The sequence below is a fragment of the Spinacia oleracea genome, chromosome 3 (assembly GCF_020520425.1).
Source record: "Spinacia oleracea cultivar Varoflay chromosome 3, BTI_SOV_V1, whole genome shotgun sequence".
NCBI lineage: Eukaryota > Viridiplantae > Streptophyta > Magnoliopsida > Caryophyllales > Amaranthaceae > Spinacia > Spinacia oleracea.
This window is the reverse complement of record NC_079489.1, coordinates 86,943,455-86,961,385: the sequence shown is the minus strand read 5'-3', so window position 1 is coordinate 86,961,385 and position 17,931 is coordinate 86,943,455. Positions and strand designations below refer to the sequence as shown.

The 17,931-nt window shown below is 34.7% G+C and overlaps 1 protein-coding gene across 1 annotated transcript; it reads left to right on the top strand.

Moving 5' to 3' along the window:
• Nucleotides 1-3,445: 3,445 nt before the first annotated feature.
• LOC110776943 (vacuolar-sorting protein BRO1) lies at nucleotides 3,446-14,219 on the top strand. The gene is made up of 8 exons (XM_021981513.2): nucleotides 3,446-4,223; nucleotides 5,575-6,522; nucleotides 7,347-7,436; nucleotides 7,769-7,837; nucleotides 7,923-8,063; nucleotides 11,072-11,120; nucleotides 13,040-13,143; nucleotides 13,325-14,219. The coding sequence occupies exons 1-8, from the start codon at nucleotides 3,549-3,551 to the stop codon at nucleotides 13,940-13,942; spliced, it is 2,694 nt and encodes an 897-aa protein (XP_021837205.2). The 5' UTR covers nucleotides 3,446-3,548; the 3' UTR covers nucleotides 13,943-14,219.
• Nucleotides 14,220-17,931: the final 3,712 nt, after the last annotated feature.

The following is a 17,931-nucleotide window of genomic DNA, read 5'->3' as shown; positions in this document are numbered from 1 at the left end:
GACAAATGTCATCACCACATTGATTTCCTCTCTTTTAGTATATTATATAGATAGATATCGGATATAGATTGAAGATCCAATAATGTATATATAAAATAAATTACAGTAAAATAATATTCATGTACTCTGTAAAATGTAAAGATATCAATGGTATATATAAATAAAATCAATAGTATATTTAGTTAATCCGTATATGTATAGTTTCCTTATATTTAGAAAATCTAATATTATGTATCAAAAATAGATTTTTTATTTAATCGAGGTAGTTAGATAAAAAATATTTATTTATATTAAAAGAGAAGCCAATCAATGAGTGACATTTTTCATCACCACATTGATTTTCTCTCTTTTAGTATACTTCATCCATCCCATAATATAGTGTTCGTTTGACCTTTTTCACGGGAGTTAAGAAACTTCAAAAAAAAACATGATGAACTATTAATATTATTGTATTTTAGTAGAAAAGTACAAATTTTATTTTATTTTTTAAACAAAAATACAAAAACTAATAAATTATGGGACCATGTTTTCATGATAGAAACATTAATGATAGATCCACACTATTTTCTAGGTACAAACATTATATATTGGACCACATTTTGGGAAACCCAAAATGGAAAACAGGCACACCATTTTGGGGCACCCAAAATGGAATACAGGCACAACATTTTGGGGCACCCAAAATGAAAAACAGGCACAATATTTTGGGATGGAGGGAGTAATCTAGTATAGATATTAGATAGATTTCTATGTGATATATGGCTGTTATAAACCGTATAAATTTCAAATACTTATCCTGATATATGCGATGTATGTTTGAATTAGATTGTGTGTAGAATTTGATTATGTATACGTATATAGGAAATCCTGTATATAAGTTAGTAAAAGTTTTTCTAGTAAAAATATTGATGAATCTTTTAATTCTTTATGTATTTTTCCATATTAGTTTTGTTACCATAAAATACAGTAAGGTGAACATATATTACGTATTTAGGTGATATTATTGTGTTGTAAAATATTTGTTGCTTAATTTTATTTTTTAAACTTTATTTTTAATATTAAAAGAGAGGTCAATCAATGAGTGGCAAATGTCATCACCACATTGATTTCCTCTCTTTTAGTATATTATATATAGATAGATAAGTTTATTTCAAATAAAATAAGTTCGGACAAGTTCAGTTTAGTTAACATAAGTTCAGAAAAAATAAGTAGAACGAAACCTTAATCATCTAAATATCTAATATGCAATTTCCTCCCTAATATGTACTCCGTATTATATATTTTAGATGTTGAATATGATAACTTGACCAAAACATTTGACATGCTTAATATGTTAATTTGACCAAAATATTGAGTAACTATATTATCTATAATTGACATATCGATTTGACAAAAAATATTACCAAAATCATCTAATATTGGAATATTCTATAATCTTATACTATGTTTCTTTAACATAAGTAGCAGTTTATGCAAAATGAAAGAAAATAAAATATACTTCCCACATGACTATGTTTTATTTTTATATAAAAAACACTAAGAATAGTAAAGTAAATTATATGAATAGTGTAAGAAGTCCAAACATTGCAAGTATTAAAAAGCGAATGAAATAATAATGTTTTTAGGAAAGGGTATTTTAGCGGAAAATTTTTACACCAGGAAATGAGCACCGCCGAAGCAGCATGAGCAGGCTTCTTTTGCTACACAACAATAGGAAGTCTACTAAATACGCGATTCTTGGTGACGCTTCTTTTCTGGGCTAGTTGTCTTTGTTCGAGGTCTCTTCTTCGTGCTGCAGGTGTTGAACGATCTACTCTATACAAGTGTGGGCTTATATCGAAACCGATCGATCTAGCCATGAGCAGGTTGAAGAGAGTATCGAAGTCCCATTAAGAAACCGCCGGGTGCAGAAAAAATGACATGCATAATTCTTGTTGTTTATTTTAGTATAATGTGTTGATAATAATGCAAAGCCTGAAATAGCTTGACCGAATTTCGTGAAAATAAACAGCCAAGCCCACAAGTATACCGCGGGGTGTAATTGTTTGCCACGACCCTACCGCGGAGTTCATTGCATTGAATGTTTATTAAGCTGCATTACTTGCTTTATTGATTTCTTATAGACTAAAGGCACGTGGGTGATTTGGTGGGAGGTCTTGCAAACACATTAAAACTCTTTCCTCCAATCGGTACCACACTATTAGTGGTTATCACAATTTAGGAATTGTGTAATTTCCAGTTTACACGGAGTACATATGTACTTATATACTTTCTCCGAAACATTTTTTTTTTTCTTGACACATAATATTAACCCTAAACACAATACCTAAACACAAACCCTAAATCCTATTAGAGATCTGAGCAGTTCTTGAGCAGTTCTACCTTCTGAGTTTGGGTGCACGAATTTAGGGGAGGATTGTGTTAACCTTGGGGGCGTTCGTCACTTGAGAGCTCTGTACCGGTAGTGGCGAAATTCGCTTCTAAGTCAGTGGCCTTCCTACCACGACACAATCATTGTAATCCGGAGATTATAAATCAAGTAAAGTTATTAAATTTCTCTTATTTATTTGATTTCAATATCATTATTTCTTACATAATGTACTCCCTCTGTATTTATTTAAGGGATACACTTGCCTTTTCGGCCGTATTTATTTAAGAGATACACTTACCATTTTTAGTAACTTATCAACCCACCATCCAATTAAATAATCTATCTACACCCCACCCCATCTCCCACCCACTAAAATGATATGGTCTTGTTTTACTTATTAAAATATCTACACAACCCCATTTATTTTATTACTTTATTTCATTCAATCTATATAATATATTAAAAGGCGTTGTGAAAAATGTATATGTGCCACATAGTACTCTCCCCTTTACGCCACATCATCCACTCACCAAGTGTTATGCCATGTCATAGACAACCAAAACTAATGCAATGAGATTTGAACACAAGAACTCATGTGTAGAAGTTAAGTTTCATTACCATCTTAACCAACGACTAATTGTTTTTTATCCATGCACGTTAATTTATAATACATGTTAACATGAAGTCTAAAACAACTAAATGTTTATGTTACTTCTTATTTCGTATGGACTATATTAGAATAAAAAAAATGGTTACAATATTAGGAAAGCCGTGAATTAAACAATTAAAATATTAGAAAAATTACTTTGCATGATGAAGGTAATGTACATGTGTAGTTGATGAACTTAATGAATCTTTTCACTTTTATGATCTACATGTATCTTAGTCAAATATTGAGTTGAAAAAAAAAATCGAATTTTAATTATTCAAAGTAGCAACCGGGGCATCGCCCGAGCTACACACTAGTTGTTCTTCTTAATACCCGTAACAGGCCAAATGTATCTTTTAAATAAATACGGAGGGAGTAATATTTTTGCGGTAACATCCCTTCCCAAATTTGTTTTGGTCGTATTACGGACGATACGCCAAGCCCAGATCAGATATTTTCTCTTCCTTAATCACTAATCTTTCTTCTCTCTCTCCTCTCTTTCCTCCTATCAGCATCAACCTCTCAACAATGGCTACCTCAACCTCCTCAGCAGCAACAACAAACCTAATGCTAGCAATCCACGAGAAGAAGACGAACTCCGTTGACCTATACCGTCCCCTGCGCAATTACATCACCTTCCACTACTCCGAGCGCGAGGCGCAAAACCTAGAAGACGATCTCGAAACCGTCAAACAACTCCGCACCGACATCGAAAAATCATCCGATTCGCCTCCCGCAAGGCGCGACATTCTAATCAAGTACTTCAAATGCCTTTGCTTAATGGAAACTCGATTCCCAATTTCGTCCGACAAGGATCACATCAATACGCTTCAATTCACCTGGTTCGACGCTTTTAAAACCAGGAATAAGTCGTCGCAAATCAATCTACACCTTGAGAAGGCGGCTGTGTTGTTTAATTTGGGTGCGGTGTATAGTCAGATTGGTCTGGCTGTTGATCGGTCCACGGTGGAGGGGAGGAAGCAGGCGGTCTATAACTTTGTTACTGCTGCCGGTGTTTTCGCTTATTTGAGGGATAATGTGGCGGTAAAGGCGGCCGCTGGGGGGTCGGCGACTGTGGATGTTTCAGTTGAGTGTGCTGGGATGTTAGAGAGGCTGATGTTGGCTCAGGCTCAGGAGTGTGTTTTTGAGACTAGCATTGCTAAAGGAAGTACTCCTGGTGTTTGCTCTAAGATTTCCCGTCAGGTAATTCGGGTTTTGATTCGTGTTTTTTTCATGGATTTTTTTAAGTTTAGGAGTTTGGTTAGGGTGTACTTTGTGATTCGCTGTTACTGATCGTTTTTAGTCGAGTCAAGGAACATATAATATCTCCAATAGGCATATATGTCTTGCATTAACTTCTGGACAGTTTTTTCCCCATTCTAGACCAAAAAATTGGGCTTTCGGTTTCCTATGTGACACTTGATTGTGGAAGATAGTTATCTTTGAATCCATATCCCCTGTTGGACACTGCTGCAGCGTCGATGGAAGGCTGGAATCTATCCTACGGTAGAACAGTCTATATTTGGTTAGTCATATGGCTAGAATGTTTTGCTCCAAAAGAATCTATTTCTAAGGAATGGAAAGGAGAAGTTGCAGATTCTGTGTTAGCTACTTCATATTACTTTTGGGCCTAGACTTTAAATCTTTGACAGTTGTTCTTGTTCATGAAGGGATTGTTTGACGAAGAGTTTGTTAGAGAGCTTATAGCCTTTTTGGGGAAGATAGCTGATTGATCAGCTTAAAAGTTCTTCAAGGTGTTAGGTAAAGAACTTATTGGGTCCAATAAGTTCATACTAGAGCTTATTGAAAGAGCTTTTTCGTTTGTACATTTAGAAAACTAAATGAAAAATCTTTTACACTTTTAAACATGTCAGTTAGTGCCTAATTTTACCACATAGCTAACAACTAATCAGCTAATGCAATCACCTAGTTAAATCACCTCTATCTGGCAAAGAACTTTCTACAATTAGCATCATATAACTGCTAACAGCTCTTTTATCAAACAAGGGCAAATTTCTGTATGGTCTTGGTATGATTTAGTCTGTTAATTCAACTATATAGGCTCACCGCTCACTGATAAAGATTTTGGATTATTTCTAATTTATACTCCCTCCGTCCCAGATTAGTTTTGAGTCTTTTGACACCTATAAGGGCATAAAGTTTTAGGAGATAAATTGTTGTTTGGTTATCAAATATTATTTTATTGGAAAAGTAGTTCCGAAAAAAGATAGCGGGTTACTAATTTATTGAAAAGTAAATGTGATAGTGGAGCATTTTTTAATCGAATGTGAGATAAAATGAGACTCTAAGTTTCTGGTAGTGGGAAGAGAGAGGTATTAAAATAATTGTAGGTCTTTTCCAAAATACAAAAGAAAAAAAATAACTAATATGGGAGAGATGTAAATAGAAACTGTAAAGACTAAATTGGGACGGAGGGATTATTAACTTCATTTTCGCATGGTAATAAGGATAGTAGCTTTTGCTTTGGTATAAGCTTGCTCAAGCTTCCCTTTCCTAATTGATCAGGATGTGCTTCTAAAATTTTCAATTGCAGGTTGGAATCTATTACGAGGAAGCTTTAGCGGCACTTAGTGTTCCTCCTCTTAATCAACATTTTGACAAGACTTGGATAGCCCATGTGCAGCTAAAGGCATCTCTTTTTTTCGCTGAAGCTTGCTTTAGGTATAGTTTAGAGCTCCATGAGAAAGAGGAGATAGCTGAAGAAATTGCTAGGCTAAAGTCTGGGATTAGTGCTCTATCTGATAAGAGATCAACAAAAGGAGCTCCTGCACAGCTCCTAGACGCTGTTAGTAAGCTAGAGGCAAGTCTTAATCGCAATTTGGAGAGGGCAATGAAGGAGAACGATAGAGTGTACTTGCAAAGGGTTCCACAGGCTAGTTCATTGGCTCCTCTATCTGCGTTCTCTATGGTAAAACCAATGTCTCTTGATGAGTTAGTGGACGCGAGCAAAGAGAAGATGTTTTTATCTCTTATTCCAGACAGTAGTACCAAAGCACTTTCCAGGTACACTGAGATGGTTGATGATGTTATCAGAACACAAGCTGAGAAACTCCAGCAGGGAAGCGAGCTAGCTAGAGTGAGGCTCAAAGAAATGGACTTGCCTGAATCTCTTCTTGCTTTAGAAGGGAATGTAACCCTTCCAGAAAATCTTAAAGAAGATGTGGAAGCAGTGCAAATTAGCGGTGGCCCAGCTGGACTGGAAGGTGAGTTACAGCAACTTAGAGATCTGAGAAGGGTCAATCATGAATTATTGGTGCAGACAGAGGAACTTTTGCAAAAAGAAGCTCAGGAGGATTCTCAATTTAGAAGCCAGTTTGGCACACGGTGGACTAGGCCTCAATCCAGTACACTTACAAAAAACCTGCTGGATAGGCTGAATAGATTTGCTGCAAACTTGAAGCAAGCTGGAGAAAGTGATGCTAGAATTGAGCGTTCTGTTAAAGACCATTCTTCCCTCATGTCCATACTTGATTGCCATCCTGTATGCTCCCGTATCTTGCCTTTTAATATTATGCTTGGCTTATAGTGTCCCCTTTGGCTTTCTGTATATTAAAGTGTATTAGATTGGCATTTTTGTGAAGTTCTTTTACCTTTAAACATGGCTGGGCTTTCTGATCACCATACAGACAGGATTATACGGATGGTTAGGACTTAGGAGGAATTTTCAGCCTTACCAAAAGGTATCCCCTAGGAGAAAACCCACTTTGATTATGTGATGCCTTATGAAATAGATCGTGTACGGGAATATGGAAGTCGATGTACGGTAAGTAAGCTAGCTAGGTTTGGTTTACATATCATGTTGGCCTTTCCATAGTTTTTCTCACGGGTTGTTACCCCTTTTGCTCCCCCCCCCCCCTGTATCGTAGATCTCTATTGTTGATAGGATTCAAAAGAAACAAATAAGCCACTGATAAAATGTTAAACCTCATCATCTAACAATCTCTGGGAAATTTCTCATCTTCCAAGTTTTGTATCTTTTTGATGAAGCTTCTTCAAATGCTACTGGCAGCTCTATGCTCTATCCACACATACAGAATATCTATTCGCAGTACTGAAAAGACTCTTGAGTACCTTTTGGGACTTGGCCGCCCAACTTTATATGCTTTTTATGCTTAGTCTAGAGTTTTGTACTTCTCTTATTGAGAGGTCTGACTATGGTTGACTTTTTATTTGAATGTATCAATGAGTCTGGTTGTAATCATCCTCCTTCTTCCTTCAATTGAGGGAAAGAGAAGTTTGTAACTTGCAATTTTTATAAATCATTTATCCTTTCCCTGTTCATGGTTTACTATCGCTCTTTGTCAGATTGAGGCTGCACTTCCAAGTCTTGCAAAGCCAATCATGTCTTTGGATGCTAACGAGGATGCAATAGTTGGAAATTTGAAGCAAAGTCTGGTAATTTTTTTTCCTTTTTACTCTATATTGTCATGTAAAAGAACTTTTCGATTAATGTCTCCATCGTGTTATTGTCTTTCTTGGCTCATCACTGGTTCCCTCTCTCTTTTGCTTCTCTTTTAATCCTTCTAACATGATTTGAAAGGGAGGATTATAAACTAAATGAGGTGAAAGCCCTCTCCTTCTCTCTGAGTTATTAGCATTGTGAATTGCACCAGATGTGTATATTTGTTTGTTCTTTGTTTTATTATAAATGTGATTTTGAAGAGGCAAAAAATCTAGAGTTTTCTTGCTCATCATCATTACACCTCATCATCTTCTCGTTTGAACAGAGGCAACTGGAGACTCTCGGAGCCGAACGGGCAGGCCTTGAAGACATGCTTAAAGAAATGAAAAGAAAGGTGCTCATGGCTGTGTTATGTACTGTAGTGTTTAGTTATATTCTGATTCTTTAGCTTTCGCTGACATACATGCCATATACTTCAGGATGACATACTGCCAAAGCTAATGACATCTACTGGATCTTATGAGGATCTTTTTAAGAAGGAGATAGCAAAATATGATAACATCTGCGAGGAGATTTCTCATAATATCCAGGCACAAGGGCAGCTATTGATGCAAATTCAGGTTGTTATTTTCTGTAGAATTACTATTTTACTTAATATAGTTTGTTGAAGTAATATTCTGGAACGAAGTCATAGTTTTAGCGTTGAGACTACAAATTAAGTGTGCCTGAAGAACTTCAGTCCTGCTTGAACAATGAATTATAATTTGGCCCTACAAAGTGGGGTGGGAGATAGTAAAATATGGATAAAAGGCTGACATGAATGGAATAAGATGAAAGTGGGTAGAAGTTAGAAAGACGAATGAAAACGAGAGTGATTAGAACTTAGAAAAATGGAGGTGATAATCAATTCAGTAAAACTCTCTTATCAGCTTATCGTTTGTAATAGCTCTCTGCATGAAACAATAGATCAATTCAATAAAGCTTGCTAGTATTCATGCGTGCAACTGACAGAAGTTCTTTGACAATCAGCAGCAGCTTCAAGGCTTAACTCATGAGCAAGCTAAAAACTTAAAATTATTATTTCAGATAATATGCTCGTTTTCATATCATCTCAAAGTCCGACATGTTTCCTTTCGTCATACATCAAATATTGGCAAATTTGCAGAGCCCATGTGACTGGGTCCCTATAAGAAATTTTGCTTTATCCCTCCTAAGTTCAAAGTATCTCGCTTGAGCATGTTTATATATGAAGTTGGACTCTTCACTTTTTATTCAAAATAATGCATTCTAAACTGATAGTTCATACTTCACAATATTTTTTGTAAAATCAGGGGAATTTCTATGTTGGATCTCATTCAATGCTTTTTTGTATACTCTCATGAGTTGCAATATAAAAGCTTCATCTTATGATGAACTTTGGTTTTATGATAAAATCAGAAATTCCAGGAATTTTGTATCCATATATGAAGATTGCATCAGAGCACCTAGGCTAGCTGGATGCCTCTCTTCACATGTCCAAACTATCTAAATGTTGCTTCTTCGACATAATTTTTACCCTCGGTAGATTTTTGTTGTTGCACATAACTTTAACTCGCTCCTTTGTTCAGTCGCTCATCGCCAGTAGGTGCAATATGTCTTCATTAACCTCTCTATCTTCTTTGGTGATCTTTATTTGATACAACTAGCTTTTTAGCCCGTTCAATGAACAGGCGATTATATAGTCATTGTTAAGCCGTATTTTAAAGTGTTGATTATATTGAGGGTTTGTGATTTTAGTGGGAATATATGATTTATATAAAGGTGAAATTTAAAAGTTGTAAATATATAAATTAGATGGTGAATTAATATTGAGTGTTAAAGCGGGAGATGGAGTGCAAGACGTTGAATGAATATATGAATGAATATATGAATTAGTAAATTGATGTTAAAGGAGGAAGATCAAGTGGAAGAGGTGTTGAATATGTAAAATAAATACTTCGTATAACAAACTACAAAAGGAAAGATTTTAAAAAAAAGGATGAAAGATGGAGGTGACACGTGTGGATGAAAGATGCAGGTGACACGTGTCGTCTAACAATCAATGGTCTTCCTTTTTAAATACTAGTTATAGATTTCTTTGCTATAATATTTGGCTTAATTTTGTGACAGATCGTACGCTATCAATAATGTTTTATATTTTTATTTGATCACAACATAAGGGAAGGCGTGTTTAAGGTGTATTTCGTGCTCAAGAGTCTAGATGGGGGAGCCTATTTCTCCACGGGCAGGATAGTGGAGACCAGCTTGACTCTTAACTGGATCTGGGATTGGGATGATTGAGGAGATCACCTTGTTTGTTGGGATGTGCTTGTTACCTTTAGGAGGAGGGGTTTGACTTCCATGGTGTTTATAAGGTGTTTGGCTGTATGTTGTCTGAAATATCTACTTGGTGGTTAAGTGGGTTTGCCGAAACCTGAATCTCTTTGATGCGCATCTTTTGAGAGTATGGCCATCAAACCTGAGATGTTTTGCTGATTTTAAAACTGCATTAGGAGGCTGTCTAAGACCATTTATCCTAGTATTAATGTCATGTCCTCTAAGGGTGGAGAGATGTATGGACATAATTTTTTTTGCATTGTGAGGTTGCAGGGTGGATTTTTTGGTGGTAAAGTGGATTCTCAGGTCTCTTAGTCAAATTTCTCTTAACAGTTGCTAAGTAGCTCTGCAGAATATTTTTTTTTGTTACTAATTTTGAGATGTGCATTGATGGGAATTCTCTGAGTTGATCTTAGAAAGGAAGAGTCACAACAACTGTTGTAGAGCTGCTGTGTGGTTTTCATTTGGATGTTATCTTGTGGCTTTGGAGCTTTTAGTAGGCATTTTTGTCTGACTCTGACTTTGACCTTCAGTGTGGCTGGCATGCTATTTTATGAATTATTCAAACAAATAATTTTAATGAATAAAAATTTATGGGAAGTCTAAAAACACTTGGACTATTACATTCCACAAATTGTATATTGTAAATTTAGATGGAGAGTTCCTGATAGCATCAACTCCCTTGGCACTGCTTGTGAATTTCTGCTTCTGTAACTTGGCAACTCTTACTGCAATGAGTGCAATCACCATTGTGATTGCTTATTGTTACCCTTGAGCTGTGGACTCGTTAACATCATTGGTTTTTTAATGTTACAATACCACTATATGGTGATGTTAATCGTTGGTTTGTTACCCTCCAAGTCTCCCACATCATCCTTGAAATAGAGGGTTTCATTTTTTATTTGAAAATTGAAGATACTATCAAATTGGTTGAATCTTCTATAGTAATTCCATGTCATGTACGTTTCTGTAACAGACTAACAGGGAATTTATTTTACACCATATAGCTGTTTATTTCATTTTCCCTTTGAGGCCCTCTCTACACCAAAAATATATAGCTGTTTTTAGGATTTTGCTGTTAAACACTACTGGTAAAGATGTACATCCTTGTGACTTGCTTCTTGTTAATGTGATTGAAAAGTATGCACCTCCTTGTTCCTGGAAATGGGTATTTTGTTGTCTTGTTTCTTTACGTTGCCATTAAGTTGATTACAAAATTCTTCAGTATTTGAGTGAGACGGTTTTCTGATTGATGTGGCTTTCTTGTTTACAGGCTCATAATGACCAGTTCTCTGCTATCTTCAATCTTGAAGATTTCAAGGGTTAGTTTATTTTGTCAGAGTTTGTACTTGTTGTTGTTTCTAATTTCTATTGTTGCAAGTTCAACTGGCTTTAAGATTCTTTATCATTGCTGTTATTGAAGCTCCTAAGTCCTAACATGCTTAATCAAATCTAAAATCTCTATCAATAAACTACTACATGAACCCTCGTTTTTTTCTAAAATTTGACAGTGGCAAGGTACATGGTTATTTATATGTTCTCTGTTTCTTAATTTCTAATTACTACGTGAACCCTCGTTTTTTTTTTTATAAAATTTGACAGTGGCAAGGTACATGGTTATTTTATGTATTCTCTGTTTCTTAATTTCTTCAACAATATTTGATTTTTTTAATAACAATAAAAGAAAACTACCCATTTTGAGGTTGTGTTGCTATAAATTCAAGTATTGTAGAACTATACAAACTAACATATCTAAATTTAGTTAGTGCCAACAGTCAGGATAGTTAATTCTATCCGGACCATACATACTCCAGGATCTACTGTGAATTGTTCAAATGGGGATTATAGTTTATATGTACGTACACAACAGCAAGTCAGCAGGCGTATGAGCTAGTTGGTATCTTCAGCTTCATTTCTCTCTACTAGATTCTAGATTCACATGAAGCATGTGACATTGTAGAGAAGGTGCTGAGTGTTGTTGTACTTAACATCAGTAATACACTAATGCCTTCCCTTTTTTCTTTTTGCTTTTAACAATGAAGATGAGTATGGATTTGAGAGGGGAAGTTGCTAGAAGCTGAACTGTTATTGTTACCAATGGAGTTATAGGGCTGGTTTCTTTTGTGGAGTGGGGAGCTCACTTACAGCCTTTGATGTTCGCTCTAAGTGTTCTAGGAGTGTGGCTTCGATCCTAAGCAGCTAAGCCCCCCCCCCCCCCCCCCACCCCAAAAGAAGCCCTTGCTCTTCCAAAAAGGAAAAGAAAGAAGTCTAGTGTGAAATGCTTTGTGAGAAAAGAATATCCTGTTGGTATATTCAATTGCACGTTTCGTTTTTCCTACAAGCCATGATCTAATGCATTTATGATTGTGTCTCCTACGGAAACATGCGAAGTTGGACAACAAGACTAATGCAGATTGATACCCTCCCTACTTTTTACCTGCTAAGGCTGCTTTAATAAAAAACAGCTACTAAATTGACTTGTTTTTTCAATTTGTACTGGAAATAACAAACCATCTACTACGAAGGATGTTGGGATGGATTTAAACTAATTTTATTCATTCTACCATAACCAGACTGCCAATCTAGGTTTTATTTGTCATTAAGTTTGTCAACAGCTTATTATTGAGGAGCTATTTCTTCTCTAATAAACTTGCAGTTATTAGAATAAGAAGTCACAATTATTACGGCAATTTTTAAGTAAGTGGTCCGACCGTCCGAGGATGAGCTACTTTCCTTTGAGCTAAATAAGACTTACAATTAGAAGTCACAAGCACATATACCATGCTTAAAATACCAATTTCCCAGAACAAAGAATGAGGCGCATTGATGCTACAATTCCTACTTGTCAATTTATGATTGTATGTTCAACTTCTTCCTCTAGACTAGTAATTGTAGACTTGTAGTAGCACCTCCAGGGATCCGGAAAGACAGAAGGAGATGGATCGTCTTAATAATGCAAGTGTGATTGAGACTAGGAAAGATAAGATGGGAAAAAAAAGCTCGGGAAGGATTTAGCCATTTAGGAGTCTACATGCGTATCATATGTGGTGAGAGTTTCGGTGAAAGAGCATGAAGTCTCATCACAATGGATGTTCATATCTTTTCTTTGCTTTCTTCTTGGTTTTATTCTGTGGGTTCTAACAATTATCATGGGTAGTTTCTTTTACCACTACATAGTATTTTGCTTTTACATTCACGTCGTGGCTTTTCTGTTTTAATGGGTTATGCTGCACTATTACAGCTTCCAGAGAGAAGTGCTATAAGCAGATTGAAGCTGCAATAGCAAAGTACCGAGAAATCAAGGAGAACATAAACGAGGGACTCAAGTTTTATGTAACGCTCCAGGTACGTTTCTCTGGAAACTTTCAATATGCCATCAAACTTGAAGTTTAAATAAATTTGCAAAGCAACTTCCTACTACTAGCTATTCTGTGACCATGTTGGTGAATAATCTCCAATAGACTTTGATATGCGTAAATCAATGGTGGTTGATGTAGTAATTATATGGTGTTTCCCTTATATGCAGGATGCAATTACAAATGTAAAACAACAGTGTAGTGACTTTGTGATGACCCGAAATATCCAGTGCCGTGAAATGATAGAAGATGTGCAGAGACAAATATCAGGTCTCAGTTTCCAGGATAGGACTTCGAGTAATCAGAGCTACCCATCAGTAGGGCAAAACCATCCGCCTCCAAGAACAATGTCTCCGCAGCAAACAGATAACGGAAATGTTTCCCAAGCTTCAAGGGCACAGGTACCTGCCTCCTATTATCATCCAGCCTCGCAGCAAACAGAGACTGGAAATGTTAGGCCACAATCACCAGCCCCTTACTATCAGCCACCACAGGATCCCCCAATGCCTGGATATGCTCCTTCTTATGGTGGTCCCTCCCAGCAACCACATCAACCTCCATACCAGGGTCAGGGTCAGGGTCCACCTTCATCTGGTTCACCATACCCATCCCAACAACCACACCAGCAGCCGCCAAGCAGTTATGAATATGGGCAGCCTGCTTATCCAGGATGGCGAGGTCCATATTACAATGCACATAACCAACAGCCTTCATCGTTCCCTCGACCACCATACACTGTTCCAACTCCCTATCCTCCTCATCAAGGTGGATACTACAGGCCACAATGATGTTTGCAGTGTAATGCCATGGTTTACCTTTTTATTTATGTAATCATTTCATCCGGAGGCCAGGATAGACTGTATATTAAATCTCGTGTATTGACTTGTACTTCATACCCATACCCTTCATGTATAGGCTCCTGATTTTTGTCCAGTCTTTGCAAAGTGCTAATAATCATTTGTGAAATTCATAGCAACAACATTACAGTAGATATTTGCTTAAAGGCACTGTATAGTATCGCAAAATTTGTCATTGTTACAATGATATTCACCAAAAGTTTGTGCTCCTGCAGTCTGCCTATTCTTAGAGCAATAACTATTGTACTTCTATGCTTTATATAAAAGGGAATAGGTGGTTTGGGCTTAAAGGGTATTTGCACAGTGCGGGCATTTGCAATTCCCTCCGTGTCCCTCGTTCTTTTTCTTTCGTGTTTCCGATCCGCAATTTATGTTTACCAACACACACACATAAGTACATGACGTCATGACGACATGTTGATATGAATATATGGAACAACGGTCAAGTGTCAACTTAAGGGTTAGTCTTTTTTTTTTTTTTTAATCTCTCATCCCCTTCTCTTCTACCGTAAATGTTAGTTTCACTAAAAACAAATATTTTTCGCATTATTTTAATCTCTTGTTATGGGATGCTTTATCGCAATTTAGAAGGTGGACCATGGTGCACATAGAGCATGGTGCACCTTAAGAACATTAGTATATAATTAAAAGAATATCTGGTTAAGTTAAAAGAACATCGACATATATTTTTTTATATTTTTAATAAATTGTGATTTTTTATAACAAAAAAGTAAAATATTATATTGCATGTTCTTTTGTCATAGTGTCATGTTCTTTTGTTTATGCACATGTGTTCTTTTGGTACACATGGTGCACCATGCTCTATGTGCACCATGGTCCATAGTCCACGGATTGATGCTTTATACTTTTTTTATTCACTTCTAATTTGTTCCATTTTTAACAATGCCGTACAAAAAAAATTTAACGCGTTTCCTGTGAGACTAGTCACACCATCAACTTGATGGTGTGACGAGCGCGAAACCAATAGCGTACCTCCCCTAAAACTATAAAAAAAAAGTAACAGATCTAAACTATAGAAGTAACATACCTAAACTAAAAAAGTACCTCCTCTAAAATTATATAAAAAAAGTAACATGTCTAAACTATAGAAGTAACATACCTAAACTAAAATTGTACCTCCCTTAAAACTATTCCGTATAAAAAAAAGTAACATGTCTAAACTATAGAAGTAACATACCTAAACTAAAAAAGTACCTCATCTAAAATTATAAAAAAAAGTAACATGTCTAAACTATAGAAGTAACATACCTAAACTAAAAAAAATACCCCATCTAAAATTAAAAAAAAGAAGTAACATGTCTAAACTATAGAAGTAACATACCTAAACTAAGAATGTATCTTCACTAAAACTACTCCGTATAAAAAAAGTAACATGTATAAACTATAGAAGTAACATACCTAAACTAAAAAAAGTACATCCTCTAAAATTATATAAAAAAAAGTAACATGTCTAAACTATAGAAGTAACATACCTAAACTAAGAAGGTATCTCCCCTAAAACTACTCCGTATAAAAAAAGTAACATGTATAAACTATAGAAGTAACATACCTAAACTAAAAAAGTACTCCTCTAAAATTATAAAAAAAAAGTAACATGTCTAAACTATATAAATAACATACCTAAATTCGCAAGTGTGAACTGGTCTCACCATCAGTTGATGGTGAAGACAGTCTCATATAAGAATTTGGGAAAAAAATTTAGCAAACACCTTTTAGGCTTTTACTATCTTCCATTTCTCACAATATTTACACCTTTTCAATCATTCTTTTTTACTTTATTCACGTTTTTCTTACATCCATTCACTTTTTTACACTATTTATCCTACATTTTCCACCTTTTTTCTACACCCAACTTACTTTTCTCAAACTTTCCTAGAAACAAGAATCTATAAAAGCTACTAGAATAAATATTGCGAAACGAAGAGAATATGAGTAAGCATTATAAGTGATTTATCAATATATATTAAATTAGCACGATATGATTTGCTTATACTTCTTGTTCTTTTTTACTTCCCTCGTTTTATTTATTTATTATTATTTGCACCATTTTAATTTTTTGGAAGTTCCATATTACTTGCACCATTTTATGATATGTTTCACATGCTTTTTGGTGTGTTGACACTAAATACCTACTTCCCCTTACTCACATTTAACAGTTACCATTGGCATCTAACCCCACCAACTTCGTGTAAATGCGGTGACAAAAAAAAAAAAAAGACATGTAGTGCATAGTTAAATGACACTTTATTCATTCTTATCCAATTTTAATTTAAAAGTGTAAATAAATAGATAGATAATGAGGTCAAAACGTAGACACAACCTTATATATATATATATATATATATATATATATATATATATATATAGGTTGAGATCCGGTGAAAAATACTCTTATCGTGAAAAGTACAAATACATTGAAAATAAGCTATAAAAACATTGTAAGTACATTGTATATACATTCAAAATACATTGCAAATACATCACTCTTTTTCTTTTAAAAGTGGGAAAAGAGCAAATATGTTACTCATTCTTTTGTACACCATTAGCAAAGGAAATCAAAATCCCCAAAACCCAATAAAATTAAGCTTATTAAACATCGCCCTGTTCTTCTGGACTTTATTTGGCTGAACTGAACTGAATTGAACTGAACTGAATAGAACTGAACTGAACTGAATGGAGATGAACTGAACTGAACTGAACTGAGCTTAGGGTCTGTTTGGCAAAATTAACTGAAATGAAGCTGAAAATGATAAGTTACCTGAAACTGATAAGATAGTAACTGAAACTAGTAAGGTGCTGAAACTGATAAGTTAACTGATTAGATGAATTGTTTGGCAAAAACTTATTCTTTAAGTCATTGGTTTTTAGTTAATACTTGTACTTCGTATATTTTATATACTCTTATGTCAACATTAAAGTTTTTATTCTATTACTCGTAATAAATAAAATAATAATATATGTATTTAAATACTAAAGTATATGATAAAGAATATGGCCCTGTTTAGTTCACCTTATTTCAGGACTTTATTACTTATTTTAGATTTAATCAGATCAGATCAGAAAAATAAGTTCAGATCAGATCAGACCAGATTATTATTATTATTATTATTATTATTATTATTATTATTATTATTATTATTATTATTATTATTATTATTATTATTATTATTGTTATTATTATTACAAATAAAGAAGCGATTACACAAAGTTGGATGGGAGCCTAGCCACTAATTGGGCTCCAACACCTTATTATTATTATTATTATTATTATTATTATTATTATTATTATTATTATTATTATTATTATTATTATTATTATTATTATTATTGTTATATGTTTATATCATTGTTATTATATTTAATATTTTATTACTATTATTGCTTTAATAAAAAAAGAATGTTGTTGTCGGTGCAATTAAAATCTATTATTTAAGGCATAAAAAACCACTAATAAAAACATTCAAATTCATCATGTCCAAATTAAAACCATTAAGTCCAGATCAGAAACGATATGATCAGGTCATGTCCATATCAGAACTGATTTGTATAGATCAGAACCATTATATCCAGACCAGAACTGATAGGATCATATAATATCCAGATCATAACTGATATGTACAGATCATGTTCAAATCTGCACAGATTTTGTCTACATCAAAACTGATCCTTACAGAACCTATATGTTCAGATCAAAACCGATTTGTACAGATCATGTCCAGATAAGAATCGATATGTCCAAATTATAATTGGTCTAGATATCGACTCTGTACATATTATGACCAGATCAGAACTGGTCTGCACATATCATGACCATATCAGAACTGATTTGTACATATCATGACCAGATCATAACCGATCTGTACAGATCATGACCAGATCATGTCCAGATCAGAACTAAT